General features: G+C 34.3%; 1 protein-coding gene across 3 annotated transcripts in view; it reads left to right on the forward strand.

The window, feature by feature from the left end:
- Nucleotides 1-26,437, forward strand: part of Arhgap15 (Rho GTPase activating protein 15) — a 655,060-nt gene that overhangs the window by 300,419 nt on the left and 328,204 nt on the right. For all 3 annotated transcript variants that reach the window (XM_042683470.1, XM_042683473.1, XM_042683471.1), the window contains exons 7-8: nucleotides 19,482-19,580; nucleotides 20,664-20,793. In XM_042683470.1, the coding sequence (XP_042539404.1) occupies nucleotides 19,482-19,580; nucleotides 20,664-20,793 (229 nt within the window). The remainder of the gene's footprint in view (nucleotides 1-19,481; nucleotides 19,581-20,663; nucleotides 20,794-26,437) is intronic.

Below are 26,437 nucleotides of genomic sequence, written 5' to 3' on the forward strand. Positions count from 1 at the left end.
TCATGCCTCTATCAAAAATATGTTTAAATACCTCAACTAATTGTGTGTATGTAAGTAAAATACTGAGCTTTATTAAGTAAGGCAAGCAGTACAAAAAATAGTGAGACAAAATGGCAATACTTCCCAAGTCTATCTACAAATTCAATGCAATACCTATCAATATTCCAACCTCATTCTTCAAGGAAATAGAAGAGGCAATCCAAAAATTCATATGGAACAATAAAAGACCCTGAATAGCAAAAACGATCCTCAACAGAAAGAACACTGCTGGAGGAATATCAATACCAAATTTCAAACTGTACTAGAAAGCCATAGTAATCAAAACAGCTTGGTACTGGCACAAGAACAGACCTCAGGACCAATGGAATAAAATTGAAAACCCAGAAATGAACCTACAGACCTATAGCCATCTAATCTTCGATAAGGGAGCTAAAAAAATAGAAGGGAAGAAAGACAGCCTCTTCAGTAAATGGTGCTGGAAAAATTGGTTAACTACTTGTAGAAAACTAAAGCTAGATCCTTATATATCACCCTGCACCAGAATCAACTCCAAATGGATCAAAGACCTCGGAGTCAAAGCAGACACTCTGAAAACATTACAGGATGGAACAGGATAAACTCTAGGTCTCCTTGGCACAGGCCGAAATTTTCTTAACAGAGACCCAGAAACACAACAAATCAAAGAAAGGTAGGACAAATGGAATTGCATGAAATTGCAGAGCTTCTGCATGGAAAAGGACATAGCTAGCAAGATCAATAGAAAGCCCACAGATTGGGAGAAGATCTTCACAAGCCATACAACAGACAAGGGTCTTATATTTAAAACAAACTTGGAACTCAAAAAATTAAATCCCCCAACAACAAATCTTCAAAGAAACAACTGCCCAATAAATAAGTGGGCTAAAGACTTAAAGAGAAACTTCTCTGAAGAGGAAAGAAGGATGGCCAATAGACATATGAAGAAATGCTCAACCTCTCTAGCCATAAAACAAATGAAAATCAAAACAACATTGAGATACCACCTCACCCCAGTTAGAATAGCTATAATCAAGAACTCTAATAACAACAGATGCTGGAGGGGATGTGGACAGAAGGGAACCCTACTGCATTGTTGATGGGAGTGTAAACTTGTTCAACCACTTTGGAAAGTAGTATGGAGGTTTCTCAAAAGACTCCACATAGAGCTCCCCTATGACCCAGCAATCCCACTTTGGGGCATTTACCCAAATGTTCACAAACAAGACCACACTAAAGCTACCAGCACGACTATGTTTATTGCAGCATTATTTACCATAGCTAAGATATGGAACCAACCCAGATGCCCCTCAGTAGATGAATGGATCAAGAAAATGTGGTATATATACACAATGGAATTCTATGCCTCCATCAGAAAAAATGGCATTGCCTCATTTGTTAGGAAATGGAAAGACTTGGAAAAATTGTATTAAGTGAAGTAAGCCAGGTGCAAAGAAACATAGGTCCCATGCTTTCCCTTATTTGCAATAACTAGTATATGTCCGAGTCAAGCAGAAAAGGTCAGATAAGTTGATGTTAGCGAAATGAACCCTAATTTTTTTTTTCTTTCATGCAATTGTTTCTAACACATTTATAAGATTATTTCTTTGTTGCTTTATATGTCCCTCCCCCACGGTATAACCCCTGCTTTCACTGTATTTGATGTTATAATTTGTGGAGGGAAAGGGAAAAAACAAGTTGTTTAAATGGGGATACAATTGCAACAATGAGACGTACAAATAGTATGTTGAAATCGAACTTTACAATTTTGGTGTGTGTGGGGGGGAGGAAGGTTGGGGGGGAGGAAGGTTGGTGCGGGAGGGGGGGGGGCGGGTAGGGGAGAGGGGAGGATGGGATGGGACGGGGAAACAAAGGAGGAGGCTACAATGTTTGATAAGAAATGTACTCATTATCTTGCCCATGTAATTATAGCCCCTCTGTACAGTATTTTCACAATAAAAAAAACAGTGAGACAATTTTTGTTTCTGAAGAAATTTTACTATTACCAAATTCAAAATCCCGATGAGATATTTTTTGGGGGGATGGTTAGGCGGGGGGTACTGGGGCTTAAACGCTGTCCGTCGGCTCTTCAGCTCAACGTGAGTGCTCTACCACTTGAGCCACAGCATCGCTTCCGGCTTTCTAGTGGTTTATTGGAGATAAGGTTCTCAGGGACTTTGCTGCCTGGGCCAGCTTTGAACCGCGATCCTCAGATCTCAGCCTCCAGACAGGTGTGAGCCACCGGTGCCCAGCTTTGATGAGATGTTTAAGAGAAGAAAATAAATATTAAAAACTTAATTGCAATGAGAGAGACATGGATACTTTTTAAAAAGCCTCAAAGTAGGAGTAATAAGGGAAAAACATTCTCTGTGAGAAAGAGGGAAAATTTTTAAAGTGAAAGTTTGAATTAGGATGAATCCAGGGAAGTTGAACAAGGTCACAAATTGTTCTCAAAAGAAAAATATAAATGTACACGGAAGCATAAGTATCCCAAACAAGTAGCAAGAGGAAAATTAAGTCAATAATTGATGCTATGTAACAATTTAATAATTGGGAAAGTAATTTAAAACAATATGCTCTCAACTGGCCAAAATAAGAAAAAAAGTTGAACAATAATGTAAGATATGGAGACATAAAAAAAAGAATCAGTAAAAATACTGGCGATGTATTAACCATTTATTTTTGTATATAATTTCTGCAAATTAAAATGTAAACTACAAAAATGACAATGTAAAATAAAAATAAAGTGTTTATATATGAATAATTTCATTAAGTGTCACTAAAAATCTGGGATAATATACATATAGGAATTATCTCTTCCAAGCTTTAATAAATTTACTAGTCTTCATCCTAATAACAACTTTTTATTATCATTATATAGCTTCAATAACTTGATAAAGCTAAATACTTAAAAGAATTGTAGCAACGACTTCTAAGAAGAAAATACAAATGACTAATTATAAAAGAAATGTGACTCTAGCACCAATATTTCCTATAAAATTTATGAACTATACAATATAATGATACTTTGAGAAAATAGAAACTAAAATGTTCTCACTCTCCAATTTTGGTAGGATACCATTGTGTGAAATTTTTCTAGAAAATAGTAATGTATTTCATTGCCTTTCAAAACTGTATCATTTGACTGGACAATTTTCTTTCTAAGAATTTCTTGTAAGAAAAACAAATCAAACTTTTGACAAACACTTGTATTTATTTTGTGTAACTTCATTTGTGGGAACAAATTAGGGAAAAATCAGAAAGCAAATATATTACAGTAAATTTCTTAGAAATTATGGAGTCATTCAACTGATGCTCCCAAACAATAATTCCATGGAAAAGCCTTCATGATGCAATACTTAAAATGAAATATTGCAATTCTGATTGGAGCTATGTATGACCTAGATATTACTGTACATACACATGCATGCATACACACAATAAATAGCATATGCATTTAGGTATCTACAAGGAAATACATTAAATATTCAGAGGACTTAATCTGAGTAATGTAATTAGATGTTTTATTTTCATATTTATTATTTTGTATAATTTTTACTATTCATGTAGCTATCTGTAGTTAGAAACGTGTTAGTTGAATATATTTTCTCAAGGAAAGTAATATTACTATCTAAACAAATAATTAAAGAAAAAATTATATCCTTCCATTTCACTATCTTAAATGTCTTTATCTAAAAGCATAACAACATAATTAAAATTCCAGACCTTAGGCAGTAGGTTTAGGGAAATACTTTGTCACCCAAAGAGGCTTAAAGCTCCCTGAATCACACTACATGGAAATTGATGATACTGCCAATATAAGCTTTTAAGTTCAGGTCAGCATACGGATACTGAGTCTCACTTATGGGAAAGGTGAGAAAATGCAATTCATCAATATATAAGAAGATAACTCAAGTTTCTCAAGTGTGGTGGCAGTTTGAGAATGCAGTTTTTATGGAGGGATATTCAGAAGACACTCAATGCACTCATTTACTCATTCTTACCCTGAGAATTTTCGATAATATTGGCATGAGATAAGAAGAGGGGAAATGGGAGGTGAAAACAAAAAGAGGGAAATCTTGGAGCACATCAGCTCTTCAATATGGTCTTGTGGAAAATGGCATAGAAGAATCAAGATAATGGGAAATTTTATTATATATCTGATATCCGTATATGTCTAGTTCTGCTTCATCTCATTCTGCCATCATACTGTCTGGGTTACAGGATAAGATCACTCTACTTCATACAGAGCATAGATCTCGGGTAAGCCTTATGCATGCTGGATAAATTTCACTCAATTTAATTACCATACTGGCAAATGTTCATGCAAAGCCTTGATATCACTGAAGCTTCTGACATAGGTTTACAGGAAGTCTTTAGCATCTACTCCAAAATCATCCATTCTGGGCCCTCTGAGGACCCTGATTTTCTGTGATTTTGATCCAGATATACTATCAATGTCTGCCTGACATCATGAAGCATAAGGGCATCTGTTGATGGCAAAGAGAAGACCCTGAAGTCATGTTCTCTGATAATGTTTATTCCACATCTGTGATTTGTGTCCTATGAGGCTCTGGGGACTTAAACCACATGTGTTGTATTTGCATTAATGGGAACTTGAGAAGGAGAGGCCATAACACTATTAAAATGTTTAGTTTTCTCCCTCCCATCACACAGCCACATGCTAATAACTACTCCCAGACCTTGTATCATGGTGCTGCAGGATGCAATGTGGAGTGCACTCATTGTTTCGATGCAAGAGACTTAAAAACAAATAGCTGCCATCTCCGCCTCTGATAGTTTGCCAGGCTTTTAACTTTGGTTTTTTGCTCTTCAGATCATGGTGAGCTATCTTAAATGTATTCCAAACAGTACATTACCCAAAGTCTTTGTTTTTTTTTCTTTTACAAAGAAACCCTTGCTTTAATGGTATATTTAGAAAACCCAGAGTCTAAGCCAAATTCCAAAAAACCACATCCTAATTCTACTTTCAAATGGCAGGAAATGACTTATCTGTGAAGAATCCCACACAGGGTATTGATCACCTGGGTCTAATAGTAAAAAAATGTGACACATATTCTGAAACCGTTCTATAGGTTTAAATATCCAACTCTTAATAGATTCTAGGGAAATATTTGGAAGGAGCTAATAAACCAAGAGAGAATAGCGAAGAAAGACAGGGAAAATGCAAAGGAGCAATGTTTGAATACTGTATCTTATATTTCTTTCTATGCTAGTGTTTGTCAAATTCCATTTAAAACCCTTTAATGAGTCACAAAATCAGCTGAAGTAACAATGGAGCAGAATGGAAAATATCAGACTGCATGCATTTACTAAAAGGAAGTTTTATTTTATGAATTTTTGTTTCAAATATATATGCATAAATGTACATGTATACAGTCTATATACTGAATAATATACATAAAATATGTATAATGGCAAGACAGATGATGGATGGATAGATAGATAGATAGATAGAAAGATAGATAGATAGATAGATAGATAGATAGATAGATAGATAGATAGATAGATAGATAGATGATAGATAAATGGAGCCTACACATTTCTGAAAGCAAGAAATTGGGGAGAAAGATAAAGATAAAAAGGGGTAGAGATGTGCTAGTTGAATGTAAATATATTTCTTACCATGGAACAAAGCCAAAAAACATTTGAAAGCCAGATTATTCCTTCAGGGTAGTAGCTTCTTTAATTTTGGAATAAATTCTTCCCTTAGTGTCTCCTCCATCTGCTTTTAGGTAAATTCACAAGCTGCATATAAAGCTAATCTAATTAAATCTCAAACTTTTAAAGAAAATGTTGTGGGTGAAACTCAGTAAAAATGTAGACCCAATACTGAGTCCATTCATCAAGGGTAGCAATTACAAACTCCATACTGGTTTTCACAATGGAATAATATTCTCAAAGATCTCTACCCTTCAGGAATCTAGAGAATAGTGGGGAGCATTTATCATGGTCCAGAGTGAGCCTCAGAAATCGAGAGAGCAACAACTCACTGTATTTGTGATTTTAAGTACTCTTCCAAGGATGAAGACTATTACTTGACACAAGGAATAATCTCATTAAATAATAATGAAACCCTCTTGATTTAGCAAAAAAAAAAAAAAAAACTATGTCTTTTCAAAAGATATGAGGGAACCCTTTGAGCTAATAAGAAGGTGTGTCTGCTTGATAGAATCCAGAACCCTAAAAGTAAGGTAATAGACTAAAGTCTAGGCATCTTGAGTTAGTTTATGTTACTCCAACCAAAGATAACAAAAAATCTTTTGAGAATCTATTTGAAGAATTGCTGAATATGTTGGTATATCTCAATTTTCAAATATTCTCATAACCATGTTCCCTTGAATGCAAGTGTGGGTTGTTCTTTGATAGCATGTGTTATAATTTAGATGATATGTGAGTTTAAAGAATTACAAGGGTAGGACAGTGATAATCTACAGCATCTTTGTGTCTGAAAAGGATGTTGTACATTACATTAGAGAAACCACTAAAGTAGGTTATCACAAACCAAGAAACTAGTTACAAAACTGAGATTTGCTAAGAAGAAATACTTGATAACGAGATGCTTTTGAAGCACTCAGAGTCTTAGATTGTATAAAGTCATTTTGGAGTACAAAAATATACTCAATACCTTACTCATGTAATTGTAACCCCTCTGTACAGTATTTTTGCAATAAAAAACGTACCAAAAAAACATACAAAAAAAGTCATAGTTCAAATGTGAAACACCTTAAAAACTTGGCAGAGAAGATGGTAAAACCAATTACCTGAGCTTTGCAGAAAGGGGAGAAGAAAATACCCAGAAACAGAAAGAGCCTTAGAAAGCCCTGGAGAGCTGGAAGAAGCATCTTCCATTAGAAACGACTTTTCTGCTTTTCCTATAGCTGTGCTGGCACATCTGCAGAAGAGAGCCCTATGTGGACAGTTAAGAAAGTTGCAATACAGTATTCTGTAGAGAGCTGTCTCTCCCTTTCTCTGATAAGGTGATGAGACCTTACTGATAAATTTGCTCAAAGACCAACCATTGTATTCTTGTCTAACAGTTCAGATAAAACTGACTTGTTAGTTTCAGGACCTTTTCTTGTTTGGATACCAGATCTATAGTATTATTCTAAACTAAGCAAGTTATCATTTGTTCTAGCCTGTTAAGTTGAAAGTCAGTGTTATTCCAGGTACTCAAAATAACATAGGGAAATACAGTATTTGCACTCAGAGAGCTTAAATTGTTAAGTGTTTGGCAAGCATCTAGACAGATACAATAGTGAGATACAATATGAGGGGCTAAATACAAACTACTAAAAAACAATAATTTGGTTGCTCTTAAGAGATTTTAAAAGCCTTTGTTGAACAGATGATGCTTGACAATTGCTTGAATTAAGACAAGTGTGAACAGTCTATGTGACATTGAGACAATCAATCAAATAATTATAACAACATTCCCAACAACATTTTAAAGTTACCTATTTATTTATTTATGGTAGTACCATGGTTTGAACTAAGGGCCTTATGCTTGCTAAGCAGGTGTTCTACCATTTGAGCAATGTAACCAACTTCTTTAAACTTTCATTATTTTTATTATATTTTTATTGTAAAGACACTCTAAGAGAGTTTACAGTTACATTTCCTCTTGAGCCTTGTTATTCCCTCCTTTATTTTTCCCCAGCCAACACTTCCCTCCTCACCTCCTCAACTCCTCCCCCATCCTCAGGTTGTAAAGTTCATTTTTAACATACTGTCTTGTACATTTCATTGTTACAATCAGTCAGCGTGTATCCTTGTTTCAGTATTTTGTTATTTAACTTCCCCACTCCAAATTAGAAAAATGTATATACAAGATGCAGGAATCAAATACAATGACAACAGGAGTTATACCATGGGGGAAGAACATACTAAAGAAACAAAAGAAATCACATAGTACATTATAAGTACATTAAAAATAACTGCAACAAAGATAAAACATCTTGTGTCTCTATCTTGGGGTTCATTTCACTTAGCACCATCTTATATGGTCATATGTGCATAGCTTTTGACCATTTCTACTTGTCTTGTAAGATTATACTAGATTATACAAATAAGGGAAACAATATATATAATACTATATAAATCATACATATATATACTAGATTATACAAAAAGATTTTACAAATAAAGGAAACCATGGGACCTCTGTTTCTTTGGGTCTGGCTTACTTCACTTAGTATTTTTTCCAAGTCTAACAATGAGGTGGTGTCATTCTTTCTGATGGAGGCATAGAATTCCATTTTTAGATAGATAGATAGATAGATAGATCACATTTTCTTGATCTATTCATCTACTGAGGGCCATCTGGGTTGGTTCCATATCTTAACTATGGAGGATAATGCTGCAATAAACATAGTTGAGCTGGTAGCTTTAGTATGGCTTTGTTTGTGATCATTTGGGTAAATGCCCAGAAGTAGCATTGCTGGGGAGCTCTATGTGGAGTCTTTTGAGGAATATCTGTACTGCTTTCTGCTTTCCAGAGTGGTTGAACAAGTTTACACTCCCACCAACAATGCAGTATGGTTCCCTTCTGTCCACATCCCCTCCAGCATCTGTTGTTATTTGATTTCTTGATTATAGCCATTCTAACTGGGGTGAGGTAGAATCTCAAGGTTGTTTTGATTGCATTTCTTTTATGGGTGATTGTCAAAGTACTTTTGAGTGTATGTGATAATTAGTGATCCATATATGCAAAATAGACCTAATACAATTATTAATATTGTCATATCTTAAAATCAGCACAATTTGGACAATAAATGACATAATCACCCAACTAATGATGTGACCAACAACTTTAAAGTCTACTACTTTGTGTGTGTGTGTGTGTGTGTGTGTGTGTGTGCATGTACATGTGCATGCTAATATTAAGACTTATTTGAATTCAGAGAGTGGATGCTGTCCCTTAGCTTTATTGATCTAGGATTGTGCTCACCACTTTAGCCATAAATCTACTTCTGACTTAACTCTATCACTTTTAAAAGGTAGTCTTCCACTGAGTGCCACAGTGGCACACTTCTGTTTTCCTAGCTACTCAGGAAACTGAGATCTGAACATCTTGATTCAAAGCCATCTGGATAAAAAAGCCTGTGACAATTTTATCTAAAATTAACCACCAAAATTCTAGAAATAGAGCTGTTGCTAAGGGCAGAGTATTAGCCTTGAGCCCAAAAGCTAAAGAACAGAACCCAGGTTCTGAGTCCCAACTCCAGGGATGGAACCAAAAGAGGAAGGGAGGGAAGGAGTGAGGGAGGGAGGGAAGGAGAGAGGAAGGAAGGAAGGAGGGAGGGAGGGAGGGAAGGAAGGAGAGAGGAAGGAAGGAAGGAAGGAAGGAAGGAAGGAAGGGAGGGAGGGAGGGAGGAAACTATTCCCAACACAGTATTATTTTGTCTTGAAAAGTAAGGAGTATTAATTGTTTTGGCCTACCTTTAGTGTAGAATGTATTCCATTTTCAGTTGGGTGGCCTATTGCTCATTTGACAGATGTCATTGTTTATTATATATTCACAGTGGGGTTTTTTCATTAAATACTCTCTCACTTTTTGTCGCTGCGTCTTTATTTCCTTTTTATAGTACTATGTTATTTACATCTCTCTATATATTATATAAACCACAACGCTACCGTTTCAGAAATGTTAAATACTTTTTCCTATTTGTTTCAAAGATAGCCACTTTCAGAAGACAAACTTTCTTCTATACGCATAGTCATACTTTTTTGTGTATTTTCAACAAAAAATTAATATTTTTAATTTATTTAAGTCTATAATTAATTAATAAAAAGAGAGGAAGATCTCCTCACTCATGAGCTTCCTAGTTAAAAGATTATTAGTCTATCATCCTTAATAAATGATGATGGTGTTTAATAATAGTAAAAACAAAAACAAAAACTAGGTCATTATGCCCTAAATTAAATACAGCCTCAAAATTACTAGAAATCAAAAGTAAAGTTTACTGTCATTTCCTAAATTATGTTGTTTGCAAGCTATACTAAAATATTCAGCATTTAATCCCCAAATCCCTACCTCACACGTGTTTCTCTATGCAGGCCACACAGCTAGATAGCAGAAAAGAAAGTATATGGCATTCTTTCTTGTGATCTCCACACACTTCATAGGCCTTCCCTCTTTCCTCATTTCCCAGAAAAAAGTCACATTAGTCCTGTGGGAAAAGTGTATGTGTGCTTTGGCTAATCTATATCTACTTTCTCAGCAAAGGGGTTCACTGTTCATATATGAGAAAATAGTTATAAATCATACTTTTATTCCTATCATAAATGCAGATTTATCTTTAGAATATATTACCAACTGAGTTGTTTTGATGCAAATATTGTGCCTTTCAAATATAATGATAATAGCAGAGGCTATGAGCCCACAGATTTGCACAAGTCCTCTCTCTAATAACCGAAAATATTTAAAATCTTTAAATATTTAAAATCTTTAATTCACAGAAGCTTTAACATTCTATGTGGAGTGCTCAGATAGAATTGTCAATGGAGGGGAACCTTGAGATGTAGTAACTATTTTCTTAGACAAAGGAATAAAACAGACTCAGTAGCTTCTTTCAAGAATGGTTACCCTGGATATATAGTTCATAAGTGTTTAACTCTGTTACTTTACCTACTGGAGTTCTCCACCTTTCTGAGACCAGGAAAGAGACAAAATTTTGGTAGTAGGTACCTGAAGTCACATTAAACTAATTGTCTAGTGATGTAGCCATTCCTTATTTGTTGCTATCATCAGGAGACTGTTTCAGTTGGCTTTAACTTTACTTGAATATTAAAACATAGTTTTCTATATCTATCTTCTGTTCTCTGAATGAAGAAAATCTAAAATACACCTACATTTGCTTCAAAGTGGCTGTATTGTAATTCAGCAGATTTTTGTTTTTCACTGAAACTTGGAGTGAATTGTCTTGAGCCAGAAGCATTCAAGCTGTTTCCCCCTCAACTATATTCCTCTATAAAGCACCTAATTGTTTCAAAAAGTGATGTAAAGTATGCAAAACCCTGAAACTGATACAAATAAGTCTGTATGGCACTAAAGCTAACAGGTGTTCTCATTAATGTAAGTAGACTTAGAACAATTCTTGAATGTTTTATAAATACTCAAAATCATTGCCAAATACGTTACAATAGCATAACTATAGTTCTATACGACATCATCCTTTATTCTCATAATGTAACCTTAACACTTGTTAGTAGAAAACTTATGTGAATAATAAACCAGTGATAAAAGTACTTTCTTTTGCTTACATCATGGTATCTTAAAATTAGCTAGTGCTTCTGAATAAAATTAGTAGTAACATTACTACTATTAGCTTCTATTGATTGCTTATTATTCTCATGAGAATTCTGAGTGGGACATCTATTTCTGAGAAGCACTTACAGAAAAGGTAATATCTAAATTGATTTTAATAGTATGATAAAGGAAGTCAGGAAGATCTGGTTGCAGGAATCACCTGCTCTAAAGGAAGAGATAAAAATTAGTATACAACTTCGGGCAGAGGGGTAGAGTGGGGAGGAGTATGGGAGATGGGGGAGAGAAGGGATAGTGGGACAACAACAAGGGAAGGGGTAACAATGATTGGCAAATAATGTAGTCATTGCCTTACTCATGTAACTGTAACCCCTCTGTATAGCATCTTTACAATAAAAATTTTAAAAATTAGTATAAGACAGCTGGGAAACAAAGAGGGTTTTGTGTGACTGTTTCCTAGAAATGCCAAGGGAAACACGGAGCCAGGGAACTGCAAAATAAATAAGTTCCAGAACACACGGGGTCTGGTAGGCTCAATGAAAGAGGTTACGCTGTACTGAAACAGCTGTGGGAACCTCAGAATGATACCGAGCAGAGGGATGGGATGAACAGGTCCAAATCTCACAGAGATCATTTTGGCTGCTAGTGAAGTACGGATTAGAGGGGAACCCAAGGACAAGATGGTGAAGAAAGCAAAGAATATTGCAACCAAATCCACATGGGAGATGAGTGGACTTTAAATAATTATAGGAATAAAAATGTTCCTAAGTGTATACAAGACATTTCCATTAAAATATAAACACAGAATGTTTATGGATAGACCAGAAAGGTATGCAAGGAGAAACAGCAATTTGATATATATATATATCCTGGGCGATTTTGTGTTTATGATACAATTTTTAATTTAAAAAGAAAAACTTTTCAATTAATCCTTATTTAAATAATAATAAAACCATTCTAGTTGGAAAATGATGGAAGCAGCCAGATGCCCAAATATCCTTTGAGATGAGTAATTGAGCAGAGTGAATATAGACCAAGCTAGAAGCTTATTCCTGGTTGGTAAGAGTGGCTTATTGGTGAGTTCCAGTGGATAAAAGTTCTAGGATAATCTGTTTAGATAGCAACAACTATTTTTCCCAAGTTTAAAAACTAACCACAAAAATTATACAACTCTATTCTGATATATTTATAAACGAGCTACTCCTATTAATCACTTTTTCAGTTGTTTGTCATATGAACACCAGAGGCAAAAGTTTCAGTGTAGCTGGCTGTAAAACTGTGGAACCTGCTAAGCTATCTACTAATTACTTGGTAGGCATTCTTTCATGAATATTGACAAGACTGTTTCTCTTATTTTAGCACCGATAAAAGAATGAATATGAGTTCTTGTTTGCTTGTGTGAAACAAATTTGAAGTTCAGATCTTTTTGTTAGTAAACAGAAAATTGGAGCATACAAATGCAGACATGGAGGGCCAATTGTATTATTCAGGACAAATCTCTGATATAAAAATGCAAGGACCAAATTATCTGAGTGTCAAAAGTACAGCTCAATTTCAATTAAAAAGCATTGTTTCTTGAAAAGTTGGTCTTAAATCTTATATTTCAGAATGCTCTTGGGATCTGTCGTGTATGTAGCTCAACATTTGTTTACTTTCCATTAAATAAAAAATTGCTTACACAGGCAGGTTGATATGATGACATGACTGAGAGTTCCAATAAAGGTACATGCAGATCAATCAACACAAGCACATTAAAAACATATCCAATAAACATCTGGAAACTAATGAGCACAGATTTGTTAACACAGAGGGAGTCCTGGAAAGTCAGGAGCCAGTGGTGGCCTGGCTTATTTAGTAGCATGTAGATTTAGGAACATTTCACAGAGTCAGAAGAAACAGGGTAATTATAACATAAGGTTGAACATCTTTAGATATGTAGAACATTTTCCGTTGCTTAAAACAAATATTCCCTTAGAAAGTATAAAACATTTTTCTGACTTGCAAAGTTTTTGTAGTCTATCATTTAAATTACTTAAATAAAGGGAGCTTTACTGCTCCCCAAAGCTGAGAATATAACACCCTCCATGCATATTAGCTTGATCTTCTTGACAGGCCAGGAAAGTGTTTGTGTGTGCCAATTAAAACAAAAATGGATCCCTAGTGGCTAGTTCCTCACACAACTTCTGAAGACTGCTATCATTGTTTGCTACGGTAACCCTGGATAACACTGCTATCCAAGGGAAACAAACTTTTCAAAACTTTCATGACAGATGAGGGTTACAAATGCATTTTAATAAGAAAGTTGCCAAAGCAACTTTTTTTTTAATGATCTGCATATATTTACTTAACATCTAGCAACTTTGGGAAAACAAGGCAGATACTTTCCCACAAAAATGTTTTAACAAGTAACATTTTTGGAAAGATAAATTGAAGACCTTTTGCATCAAGGCGATAGTTTACCATTAGTTTTATGTTAACATTGCTCTTACAGGCTAAAAACTCTTACAAGTTACCCAAGCAGACTATAATTTGAGACAGACATGCAGCCTGATAATGTAATTCCTTTGGTGGTCATAAACACCTTTGAGACCGAGTAATTTAACTGTTAGTATAACCACAACAACATTCATTTGATCAGCTATATCAAATGCAGAGTGTGATGTAATATGAGAAAAATGTGAAGCTGGCTTTTTATTCAAGCATTATTGCTTGAATTTTAAGGCTTGATATCTTACTATGATGTGCCAAAATATACATCTATACTTTATGTTGTGAATACTAAATAAAGTTATCACAAAATTAATATTGCAAAATAATTCATATTCATTTCAAATCAATGTAGTATATTTTGACACAACTTTTCTATCTACTTAATTTAATATAAATACAATGATATCATCATGATGTCCCCCCAAAATATCTCCAAATACAAATTTAATTAAATTCCTTTCTTCTTATCTACTTATTTTAAGACCAATTAAGCTACATTATTTAATGTAGTTTAGGGACATTTGGAGATTAGATGTGTTTTATTGCATACTTTCTATACATGGTTTCAGCTTTTGCAAGGAAGAATAATTCTTTAAATTCTTACTCAAAGATTGGATTTGAGCAGTGTTAAAGAGACTTGCTCAAATGTAGGATTGTTTAAATCTTTTTCAAGATTTGAGAAATGTTTTGAATGCTTTTATTCGGATACACACACACACACACACACATATGGTTTATCTATACACATATGCATAGATATGTATGTAACAAAAAAGTGACTGTGTTAAGAAGAAAAACAGAAAAGGAAATAAAATTGGATCATCAGAATAGGAATGCTGGGTGATATTTAAAAATTGTGCTGTCTTTAGCATAACATAAAAGAAATGAACAACTCTTTCTAAAGTCAGTATTCCAAATTTCACAACTGAAGTGAAGTTTTTATGCCCCTTTTCCTACAAACACTCCCAGCCTTTGACTGGAGAGTTGTCTATTTGCTGAAAACTAGTGAACTTGAAATGAAGATCTTTGTAATCTCTTAATTCTATCATTTAAAATGATGCCAATTTGATAGAATGACATTCTCATTTTCTTCATTTGCAAAATTACCTTATGATAGTGGTGGGAAACTGCATTTGGAGAATGTTTATTATGTGCTTTGAGATCATTAAAGCTGATAACACTTTGCATACCAAGTGGTGGTATTCATACCCACAATATCCTAAATTCTGATACAATCAACCTTTAAAGAATGATATATCATGACCAAGAGTTTATGCATAATTCCATGATGTAAATGTGACTCCAGTGATTACTTCCTACTTTGAAATCTTTACATGAGCATTCTTTTCCCATTTACTTTGGGACTCACTGTAAGTGTTTTTTTATTCTTATTTATCTTTCTATGCATATGTCCTATTTATACAAACAGATTGTGAGATTTTAAGGGTGGGGGTTGTATAGTCCTAGCTTCTAGCCATGTGCCCTGCATTTATAGGATGCTTCATCTGTCCTTGTTGATGATTAAGGAGATGTTCAATCACGAACACATTATCTCAGTCTTGTAAAGATGAAAATATTTATTGGATTTATTCTGCAACTGGAAGCTGGTCCATCAAGAAAGGAAAGCACACTGTCACGTGTTATCTCTTATATTTATGGTAATTTTCTCATATGTATTTGAAGTCAACTGGCAAAAAAATAGAAAAATAAAAATAAATTGAAATTTAAAAATTAACCATAGTTTGATGATGAGGCATCCATCTATAGCATACATTTGTCCAGGAGTCTTATTATATGCTTTTGATCATTATTTATAAATGACTAGCAATAACTAAATTAAAATATATTCAATGTTTACAAACTCTGTTTAACGATAAATAGTTTTAACTTGATTCTTCCCCAGTCTCCATAAGTCCTTATCATTTCTACAATGAGAAAAAAGGCTTGAAGGATTTGCTATATTCTAATAAATAAAACAATAGAAAATTTAAGAGCATAAATCCCACTTTACATATTAATTTCTTATTCAAATTAAAATCTATCACCATAAAATCTTACTGACATACTTCACAAAAATGACAGTTAAAAATATTGACAAAGATAATATTTAAACATAGAAGCCTTACTCTTTAAAAGTCTTTTGAGTTGGGCACTCATGGCTCAAGTCAGTATTACTACCTACCAGGTTGAGATCTGAAGATCATGGTTTGGAGATAGCCTGGGCAGGAAAGTTTTTGAGACTCTTGTCTCCAGTTAATCACCAAAAAGCCAACAGTGGAGTTGTGGCTCAATTGTAGAGTACCGCCTTGAGGAAGAAGTTAAGGATAATTCCCTGGATTTGAGTTCAATCCCAAGTACCAGAAAAAAAAAGTATTTTATGATGCTTTCAATTAGCGTAACTATATTCAATTTAATCAAGATCTTGAAAAGAAGGAAAATCCTAAAATCCTTAAATCTCTCTCGCTCTCTCTCTGTCAGTTGTAGGGCTTCAACTCTGGGTCTGGGCACTGTCCCTCAGCTCTTCAGCTCAAGGCTAGGCTCTACCACTTGGGCCACAGTGACACTTCCTGTTTCCTGGTGGTTTATTGGAGATAAGTGTCTCACGGACTTTTCTGCCCAGGCTGGCTTTGAACTACCATTCTCAGATCTCAGCCTTTTGAGTAGCTAGGATTTCAGGTGTGAGCCCTCAGCACCAGGCTTATTTATTATTATTAACAGCACTAACTTAATGCCTGATATATCTCTTCAAATATAACCTAATGGAATGAGAGACTTTGTTAGACATTTGTCTAAAGTATGCTTCTAAGCAAATGAAGGCCAGAAGCTCATATAACTTGTCACATTTTTGGTAAGTTCTTCCATTATCACCTTACCCTAGCATCAGACACACAGACAAAACATGATATAAAAAGAATACATTAACATGGCTTCCTATCAAATCCTTTGTGCCTTTTACTGGTTGTTCATCAGTTTAGATTGGCATCATGTGTTGATCAATCCATAGTTTCAGTCAAAGCTAACATGTTTTACTGATGTCTTTTCCCCCCTGAGAGTGTTGAAAATTCGATTGTTCAAAGTGCAAATATGATTCAACAAATCACTTATCAGAAATCCTAAAGAGGCAATATTTTAAAAAGTGAATGGAGAAACCTGACTTTAACAGTCAAAGATGTTGATACTACTTTGCTGTGAATGACTTGAATGGAGCAGAACAAAGTCAATTACTGGCTGTAATTAAGAAGTGGATGCATTTAAACTGTAGAGAGCAGTAGCAGACTTCTCCAGGCTGCCTAGGAACTCAAAAGATTAGTGGGAAGACAGAGGAAAGGATGTGAGCTGGATGTCTGATAGTACAATACAAATGAATCGCACTCATGTAGCCCCCTGTCCTAGCTTCCCAAAATGAATTTGTAAATCACTGACAATGTATGTTTAATGCAGTAAAATATTTGGACATCAAAACTTCTAAAATACGTTTTCATTTTGATTGTGCTGGCATTAAAAGATTCCCTTTACATTGCATAGGATGCACCAAAAATCCAAATCCAGTACTAAAGTACTTTTATTTTATCACTGTTTGAATTTACCCAGCCAAAATCTGAACTATGTTGGCTGTTTCCTAGCCTCAGATTACAGTAAATCTAATTATGTTTGTTCCTTGTACTTTTAAAATGTTGTTCCTTTTTATAATTTTAATAATGGTTTATTTATACTGGCAGAGAAATATCATATTAGGTTATGCTTTGTACTTGGGCTAATTCACTTCTTTTCATGTATAATAACAAATTGTGGCATTATATAACATGTTCTTAATCAAAATATTTAAATATGGGCTGAAGTTAGAGGTCAAGGACATTACTAGTTCCCTGTGTTCATTAGAGATGACCTTGTATTTTTAGATTTCTCTTTCTGAGGCAACACTTTAGGAAGTAAATATTTGGGATTTGTTGAAGTAAAGAACATGACAGTGGTGTTCAGATAATTAGGCAAACATCAGCTTAGCTGTCTCTTACTGGATACAAGAAACAGAACTATTTTGAGCCATTCCACATCTTACATGTATTTATTTTTAGAAAAAAAAAGGAATAGGAAAAATGACTTCCCCCGTTACCCCCAGAAGTTCAAGTTCTAGTGAAGTCAATTAAATCCTATTATTTTCTAAGTTTTCACTTTTTTTTTTTTTCGGTCATGGGGCTTGAACTCTGGACCTGGGCAGTGTCCCTCAGCTCTTCAGCTCAAAGCTGGCACTCTACCACCTGAGCCACAGTACCACTTACAGATTTTTGAGTGGTTTATTGGACATAATAGTCTCACGGACTTTCCTGCTCAGGCTGGCTTTGAACCGTGATCCTCAGATCTGAACCTCCTGAGTAGCTAGGATTAATTTTCACTTCTTATAATTACATTTACTTTGGAAAATTCTCCTTGCTGTAGAAGGGACCAAACAATATTGGAAACAGTTTAATTCAAGAATGGCTGATTTTCAGTAGTGAAGGCTGTTGCATTTCTACCAAATTCTCTTGAAAAATGCATATATGTGCACATGTGTCATTAAAGATTTCTTATAAACCCAAAGATCACTAGGTGTTTCCATAAGAATCATCAGAGTGATCCATTTGGGGTAATAATTGTCACTTTATTTATAAAGACAGCCTGAAATATGATTTGTGGTTTTCTGAACCAGTTCCACTTTCAGCATTCACCTTCTATTTAGAGCAAGTAAGCTGAGAGAGGGCCTGGCCTCTGGTTGAGTATTTTGAAATTCCTTGTCCCCTAAACCTCTGGAGCTTTGCTTGACAATAGTTGGGAAATAATCACCTTCTATTGCAAACAAAAGTCACTAATATAAAGGGAAAAATCTTCCTCCTTCAGATTGATGGCTGCATACAAATGTATGCCCACACCCACTGTAATCAAATTCTCCTCTAAGGAGCCCTTTATGTGTGAAATCAAGAGCCTTGCTCTTCTCACAATTCTAAAGAGAAAAAAAATTACTGCAATGAGAAATGTATAGTTACATGTGAAGCCTTGCCAAATACTTAACAGCACTGTGAGTTTAAAAACTGGATGTTCATTTGATAAATACTATCTAAGAGAAGTTCAAATATGCAAATGAACTTTTATTCTAATACTTTTCCTTTGTGGGTAAATGGATCCTTTATTACTTTCCTATAGATCTTTATGATAGGAAAGTAGAACCAGCCAAATGTTATTCATCTGAATGACCTTTAGGAAAAGTCTGCACTAGTTTCTTTGGTAAATAATCTATTTTAGAGCCTCCATAAAAGGAAATAAAATATAGAGATACTATTAGATTTTAAAATGACAAACAGAAAAAAGGCCAAAGTATAAGGCAAAAGAATAAATTCTGAACACTTGATACATTTTTCTGCAGCTTCCAACTTAAGTACTGTCTCATGACTCTATAACTTGCTGTCTTTTTTCCTCCTGGAGTTAGCTTTACTTTGAGTTAATCATTTTATTATTAAAACAATAAGGTATTTATTTTGACATTAAAAAACAATTTATATGATTCTAGTCTCTCAGTTCCCAGAAAGACAATTGCTAGAGTACAAGAAAATATTTTAGTGTATTTCAAACTGTGTTTTTGAAAAAAAGATTTCTTTTTAATTTCTATCTCACATGGTTTGCTTACCTGTCAATTTTTGTTTTCTTTTGTTTTCAGATCACAACAGCATCAGGAAATGAATTCCTTCTACAGTCAGATATTGACTTCATTATATTGGATTGGTTCCATGCTATCAAAAATGCAATTGACAGATTGGTATGTATTTATTTTGGCTGTTAGCATTATTAATTAAAATGTAGTCATTTAAATCTTATTGTTCAGGCATGTAGCACATACCAGCCTATTGACTGAGATGCTTTTAAGTTTAAAGTTTGCTAGAAACCTCTCCTGCAAGCAAGACTTGTGAGAGCAAATGCCAGTTAATTTCTCTTGTTCAAAAGTGCATTTCTATTTTTCTCTGTATTCATTCAGATATTTATTTTCTGAAGGATATAAAGAGCATAGAAGTGCTTGATAGCTACTGGATTTTCACATTTTCAGTTTCTTCAATCTTCTAATACATAGTCTTGAAAATAAATATCAGTGTATTTAAGACCGTACTCCTTGTGATAACACTGTTAAATAATAATCTTCAGTATTGATTTTTATTATTCCTCCAGCTATGCTAGATTACGCGTCTCATAAAAATTACATATCTTGAACTTCTGCAGGATGTTTTTAAGTCAAATTATTTAAAACTACTTATTATGTACTGACTCTAATTTTAGCCCACTAATATTTGTAAAATCTAGGAAAAACATTCCCGGAAGTACAGGAAAAATAACAGGAAAATACATCTTCTGTGCAACTTTCTGATATTTAGTTAACGTTTTCCACTATATTAATTTAGGACCAAAGTTTAAAAAAATAAAATTAATTAATTTTCCTTTTCGTCAATTAGAAAACAAGCACACAGATTGTTTTCTTTCTGTGTAGATGCCGGGGCCAGGCTTCCTGTGTCTGAATACTCATTCTATCATTTGCTATCTGCGTGGCCTTGGAAAAAGTACTTTCCCCTTTCTGCTTCAGTTTTCAGCAATAATAATATTACGTATACGAAAAGATCCCTATGAAGAGTAACAAAGTTAATGCTTGTAGAGTTACTTGGAATAAGGCACATCATTTTGTTAGTACCATATTGCATATAAGATCTAGTATTAAATCCGAGCATGGAACTTAGCATAGAGTCCCTACCCCAAGTAATTATTTTATTTCAAACATCAAAATAGGATTCAAAAGTAGTTAGTAAACACTTTATTCCTAGTAAAACTGTCTACTCTAAATCTTTGTTACTTACAGCCAAAGGATCCAAGTTATCCATTAAGAAAGCTGGAATTATTCAAAATCCAGAGATCTTCCAGTACTGAATTGCTAAGTCACTATGATGGTGATAGCAAAGAACAGAAACCAGAGCACCGAAAGTCTTTAAGTGAGTAGTTTCTTTGGCTTGCTTTTTTTAACTCCATCTAAATGCAATGTTTATAAAATATAAATGCATTGAAATGAGATTTAAGCCAAAGTTAGACTATTCATAGAAGATTCGTAGCCATTTCCTGTGCAGGGATTTGTGCACTGGAGGGCAGTCTGGGCACTTTGCTTGCATTGTTGCTGGTAATGCTGTTTGAGAAAATAATTGTTCCAAGGTCATGGACTCTGCTTACAAGAAAATTCTCTGAATCTCAGAGTAATAGGCAAGGAGTTCAACATGGTGGTTGATATTGAGAGTGGGAAATGGCAAACCTCTCCAATATGAGTGACCATAGCAGTTGTCCCAACTAACTCAATAGTCTATGGTACTTTCCACACATTCAGACCATCAAAAAGATATAGCACATTTGAGGGGTTTATAGAAAATGTGAGATGTGAAGTTGATATTTTCCAAGGTCATATCTAGTTCTACTACTGGAAAACAACCAAATTTGAATTAAAAAGAATGTAGCTCCCTTACCTACTGATCTTCAGTACCTTTTAAAAACTTTTACCAGCCTGATTTTTCTTGGTAACTCAGATCAATCAGTTTAAACCAATTTTCAAAAGTCTTAAAAATTGAAAAGAGATGCTAAATGGATATAAATACATGTATATGTATATAAATCAACACATTAGATAATTATACATAATGCATAGCCATATATGTGTTCATTAGGAAAAGCTACATATGTACACACCTACATTCATGTAAGCACTCACACATATATGAGGAGAATGAAGGAATCTATGTATATCTTCCAGAGATAAATTATTAGAAGCCACAGGTGCAGAAATTGCATCAGAATTTAATACATTTAAGACACAGGACCCAATTTAAAAGTTTTAGGAAAAAATAATCTATGGACAGGATACACTGTGCTTTTCTTTACAACTTATATTTTTACACTGAAAATGCAAGTATTTATTTACTTAGAGCTTAAACTCAGTTAAACTTGACAAATGAAAAGTTACATGTTTTATCATATCTTTTTGAAAGATTCCTACTTGTATAATGTCTTTATATTCATTTGTTACTTTGAAATTTGTACACCCATTTTACATGTTATTAGTTCTTATTTTATGTTAACTCATTTAATATTCCTATGAATCCTATGAAATCAGAATTATTACTGAATAATATTTACATGAGGAAATTGAGACATAGAATTGAGACAAGACATGGAGAAATGTTTCAAACACTAGAGTCAGAATTGTATACAGGATTCATAGTTACAAAAGCCTAAATATGAGCATCTGGAATCTTCTCTAGTACCTTCCTAGGAGAAAATGGAAACCAGAGTATTCTTGTGAACACCATCAGAATGAAGTAAGGAACAACTAGCAGGTGATAGTCTTGATTCTTTTATACCCAGAAAAGGAACATGACACTAAGAAGCTCTAGCTGATGGAGAAGATTCATCATCTCACTATTTTAGTATTCCTTTAGTTCCATTACACTATAGTGAAAGGAACAAGTAAAATATAATGTCTATTTCATCCTTTAGTATGGATACAAATGAACATATCTAAAAGTAAAAATAAAATTCATCCAAATCAACAAGATTAAATCAAAACCTCAACTATTAGCAAGAATTATGACCAGATCTCCTTTTGCTCTAATTTTACTATTAACAATCCAAGGGTCATTTAAACTTTAATCCTAGTCCTAATTCTAGAAAATGGGTTTTTTTCCCCTTACTTTATTGGATATAGATAGGTCCAAAGCTTCTTTAGGGCTGGTACAATTTCTGTAACCTAGGACAGGTTGCCTACGCATTACTTTGAACTAAAGTTAATCAGTATGTATGCATTCATTTTCATTTGCAAGTCATAATGATTGACTCACCCACACAATATCAAATTAGACCATGTGTTGGAAATAGTGATGGCATATTTTATCTTTGATGTTTTTAATATAAATTTTTCAAGTAAGAAATATGATGTGTGAAACCCCACTGATCTTGGTCCTAGATTTGAACACCAAAATTTAGGTTTCTTAACATATGCATTTGGTTTATGTCACCCTTGGAGATTAAATAATTATGTGAAATCATAGATTCACAGTATACTCTTTCTTATTAGTAGTCTAAGCACAAAACTTTACTGTCAGTTTGCTGTCTTTGGCTTCCTGTGCCCTTGATGTTCCCACGAGTTTTGTCGCCAAAATTGTAGTCAGACAAAGCCAGAAATACTTTTTTTAAAAAGGCATGTGAACATCATTAGCAACAAACAGGTGGTCATTTCTTTGTCCAGTTCATCTACATAACATGGGAAAAATATGTTCTCTCAATGAATGGATTCAGAAAATTGTATTAAAATATACTTTCCTTTTTAAAATATGATTCTAACCTGCCAACGCTATTAAGTACTAATCAGATATTTTAGGAATATCACTTGAGTCTAACAGACAAGAAGCCAGAAAATTCAATGTAAGGGCCAAATCACTGTGGGAAATTCAGGACAACAGCCTGGGATGAGCGAGGATCAGCTCTCCAGGGAGGGCTGCTGTGGAAAGTAGAGAGTCAGTCAAAGATGATGCTAGCATCTTTGTCCAAGAAAAAGAAGGATTGGCCACTGATGGAAAAGAGGAAAAGTCCAAATACAAACCCTGCATCAGATATCTTCAGACATATTGTGATCCTTTTTTAAACGTTGTTTTCTGTATCTAAAAAAAAATGGTTCTGATAACATTCTTTCAGGATTGTGTAAGAATTTGAAATTAGACATGTAAATACTTAGCCCACAGCAGGCACTCAATAAATAGGATCTCTTTTATTATCCTCGATGTCCCCAAGCAGATGGCAACAGAAAGGGCTCAAGCCAAGGGTTATGTGTCATGGAAAGCAAGAGCAGGGCATACATACTTGATATCCTACTCTCCACTGTACAGAGGAGAGGGGAAAGGAGCCAGAATATGGTACTCATAGACGCAAAAGTCTAAATCTGAGCAGCTGGTCTTTCCCCTGGCACCTTCCCAAGTGAAAATGGCAGCCAGGGTATTCTTCAGAGCATCACTCTAGGACCAAGTCACTGGAGCCAAGAGATAGTCTTGATTCTTTCATGTCCAGCAGAGGAGCGTGCCATTAAGAATCTCTAGCTGATGGAGAAGATTCGGCACCTGACTATTTCACTGTTCCTTAAGAGAAAGTCCTCGTTTATCTCCTATTGTTTGTTTGTTTATTTTTACTACAAATGTAACCTGAAAGTGCGCAAATAAAATTCTTAACTTCTTTATTTTTACTTTGAGTTTAAAAAAGTCATTTAGATAATAATATTTCAGTAGTAATAATAGTAGTGGTAGTGGTAGTAGTAGTATATCTCCTGCCTATCAGATTGCGAAACTGTAACATGGATAAAAAATGAATTTCTCTTTAGATATTTTCGATTAAATTATTATAATGTATTTTAGATGCATTCATGGAAGTATTTAGATATGAATTTCTCAGTTTTATATCTTTTTTATGGCATGAGAAGGTATCAGGGATATAGATAGCTATGAAAACATCAATTGATACAGAAAGATGAAAATGAAAGAGCTCTAGAAATTTAGCATTATTTTTTAAATTTTTGCCAGTGGAGTAATTAAAATCATGTGAAGTGAAAACATATCTGATAGAGGAGGTAGAAATTTTCCTGTATTAATCTAAATAATCATAACACTCATCAGCCACAATTGGAATTAAACTAAGTTTTCAAGCGCCAAATGTAAGGCACATTGATATATTTCACAACAAAACCATGTACCTTGAACCTTCTGCAGTCACAGATTATTTTTATCTAGGAAATAACTGACTCTGGGGTTGCTGTCACTCTGACCCTGAGAACTTCAGACTCATTTCCCTATGATTTCTTACTTCCTGCCTCCTTACTCCCGCATGAAGAATTCTACCAAACAATTAAGTCTCTGAACAGATTTGGCCAATAGGGTCCTATGTCCTGAAAAGCTCCAGTAGTGACAGGGAGAAAATATAGAACCTAAGATCCAGAAGAAATCTGTATGGAAGAGGATGTTGATGGAAGGCTGTATAAGTTGATTTTTGCATCATGAGTAGGAAAGTTAAGTGTTCAGCAAGACAGATGTTCTTTGTAAGAAATGTGTGGAATAAGATATTAAGCCTGACATTAACGCAAATACTAAGATTTTATAATTCTAGATGATGTAAAGAAAAGTGAGCCCATTATAGTCAATGATACCATTGTTTCATCTTTTCTGTATATTTGAAAGTTTCTTAAAACAGAAAACGCAACAAAGTTAGGTATTGGCTATGTGCATAATTCAATAAAATAAATACATACTTTGTAGAAGCAGCTTGAAAACTTTTAAAGAAAGATCCAATTTTCTGAATGTGACTTACATTAAGACCTTTTAAATAAAGCATTGCTAGCTCATTGTTTTCTACTTTTCCCCCAAAACCAACATATTTTTTTCTTATGACCATTGTGATCTTTCTGGTAACTATGCAATTAAGAAAACTTGTAAGATGTTTATTATAATCCAAAATGGAAAAGTCATGCAAGTTTCTTGGATAAACATGTAATTAGCAATTGTTTAAAACACATACTGTGAAGCCTGTCCTGGAGACTCATAAATATATATTTTAAAATTCCTTCTTATTAAGAATTTTGTATAAAACAGCCTAATCCTGCCAATGAATGAAAATAATAAGATGAATAAGCCATCTGCTAAAAGAAAACAATATTAAAGTTGCACAAGTAAATTTTATGAAGTTAGGAAGAAACAGAAAACTTCTTACCTGAAAACGACAAGACTCATAATATTTGCATAGAATAAAATGGGGCCCCTATCTTGATAGAAAGAAAAAGTTTAGACCTATTGCAACAATGATACCCACAAGACAGTATATTGGAAATGAACTTTACCACTTTGGAGGGGAGGAGGACTGAGAGAGTTGAGGGAGATAAGGGATAGTGGGAGAACAACAAGGGAAGGGGTAACAATGCTTGACAAGAAATAGACTCATTACTTTACTCATGTAACTCTAACCCCTTTGCACAGCATCTTTACAATAAAATAAAATTTAAAAAAAGAAATATAAACCATTGTACTAAATTGTGAAAATAATTTTAAACTATAGTTGGATGATAGACAATATCTAATGAATGTCAATTCCAAAGCCAGGTGCCTATGGCTCATGCATGTAATCTTAGCTACTCCAGGAGACTGAGATCTGAGTATCTTGGCTTTTAGCCATTGAGGGCAAGAAACTCTGTGAGATTCTTATTTCCAATAAACTATGGAAGGAAGGAAGGAAGGAAGAGAGGGAGGGAAGGAGGGAGGAAAAGAAGGAAAGAAAGGAAGAGAGGGAGAAGGAAACCATAAGTGGATCAGTGGCACAAGTGGTAGAGTGCTAGCCTTGAACAAAAGATCAAGGACAGAACCCAGGCTCTGAGTTTGAGCCCCAGGATCAGCAAACAGACATAGAAATATATCAATTCTCCATTCAGCCATTTCCACAGGCTGAGTTTTGTACTTGAAAATATTCCAGTTGGTAAAAAAAAAAAAAAAAAACAAATAAAAAATTTTAAGGCATTTTAATGAGTGTCAGAATTAAAATAATTGGTGTATTAAAGAGTAGATACAA

This window comes from Dipodomys spectabilis, unplaced genomic scaffold, assembly GCF_019054845.1.
Source record: "Dipodomys spectabilis isolate Male_0828 unplaced genomic scaffold, ASM1905484v1 ptg000081l, whole genome shotgun sequence".
Lineage (NCBI taxonomy): Eukaryota > Metazoa > Chordata > Mammalia > Rodentia > Heteromyidae > Dipodomys > Dipodomys spectabilis.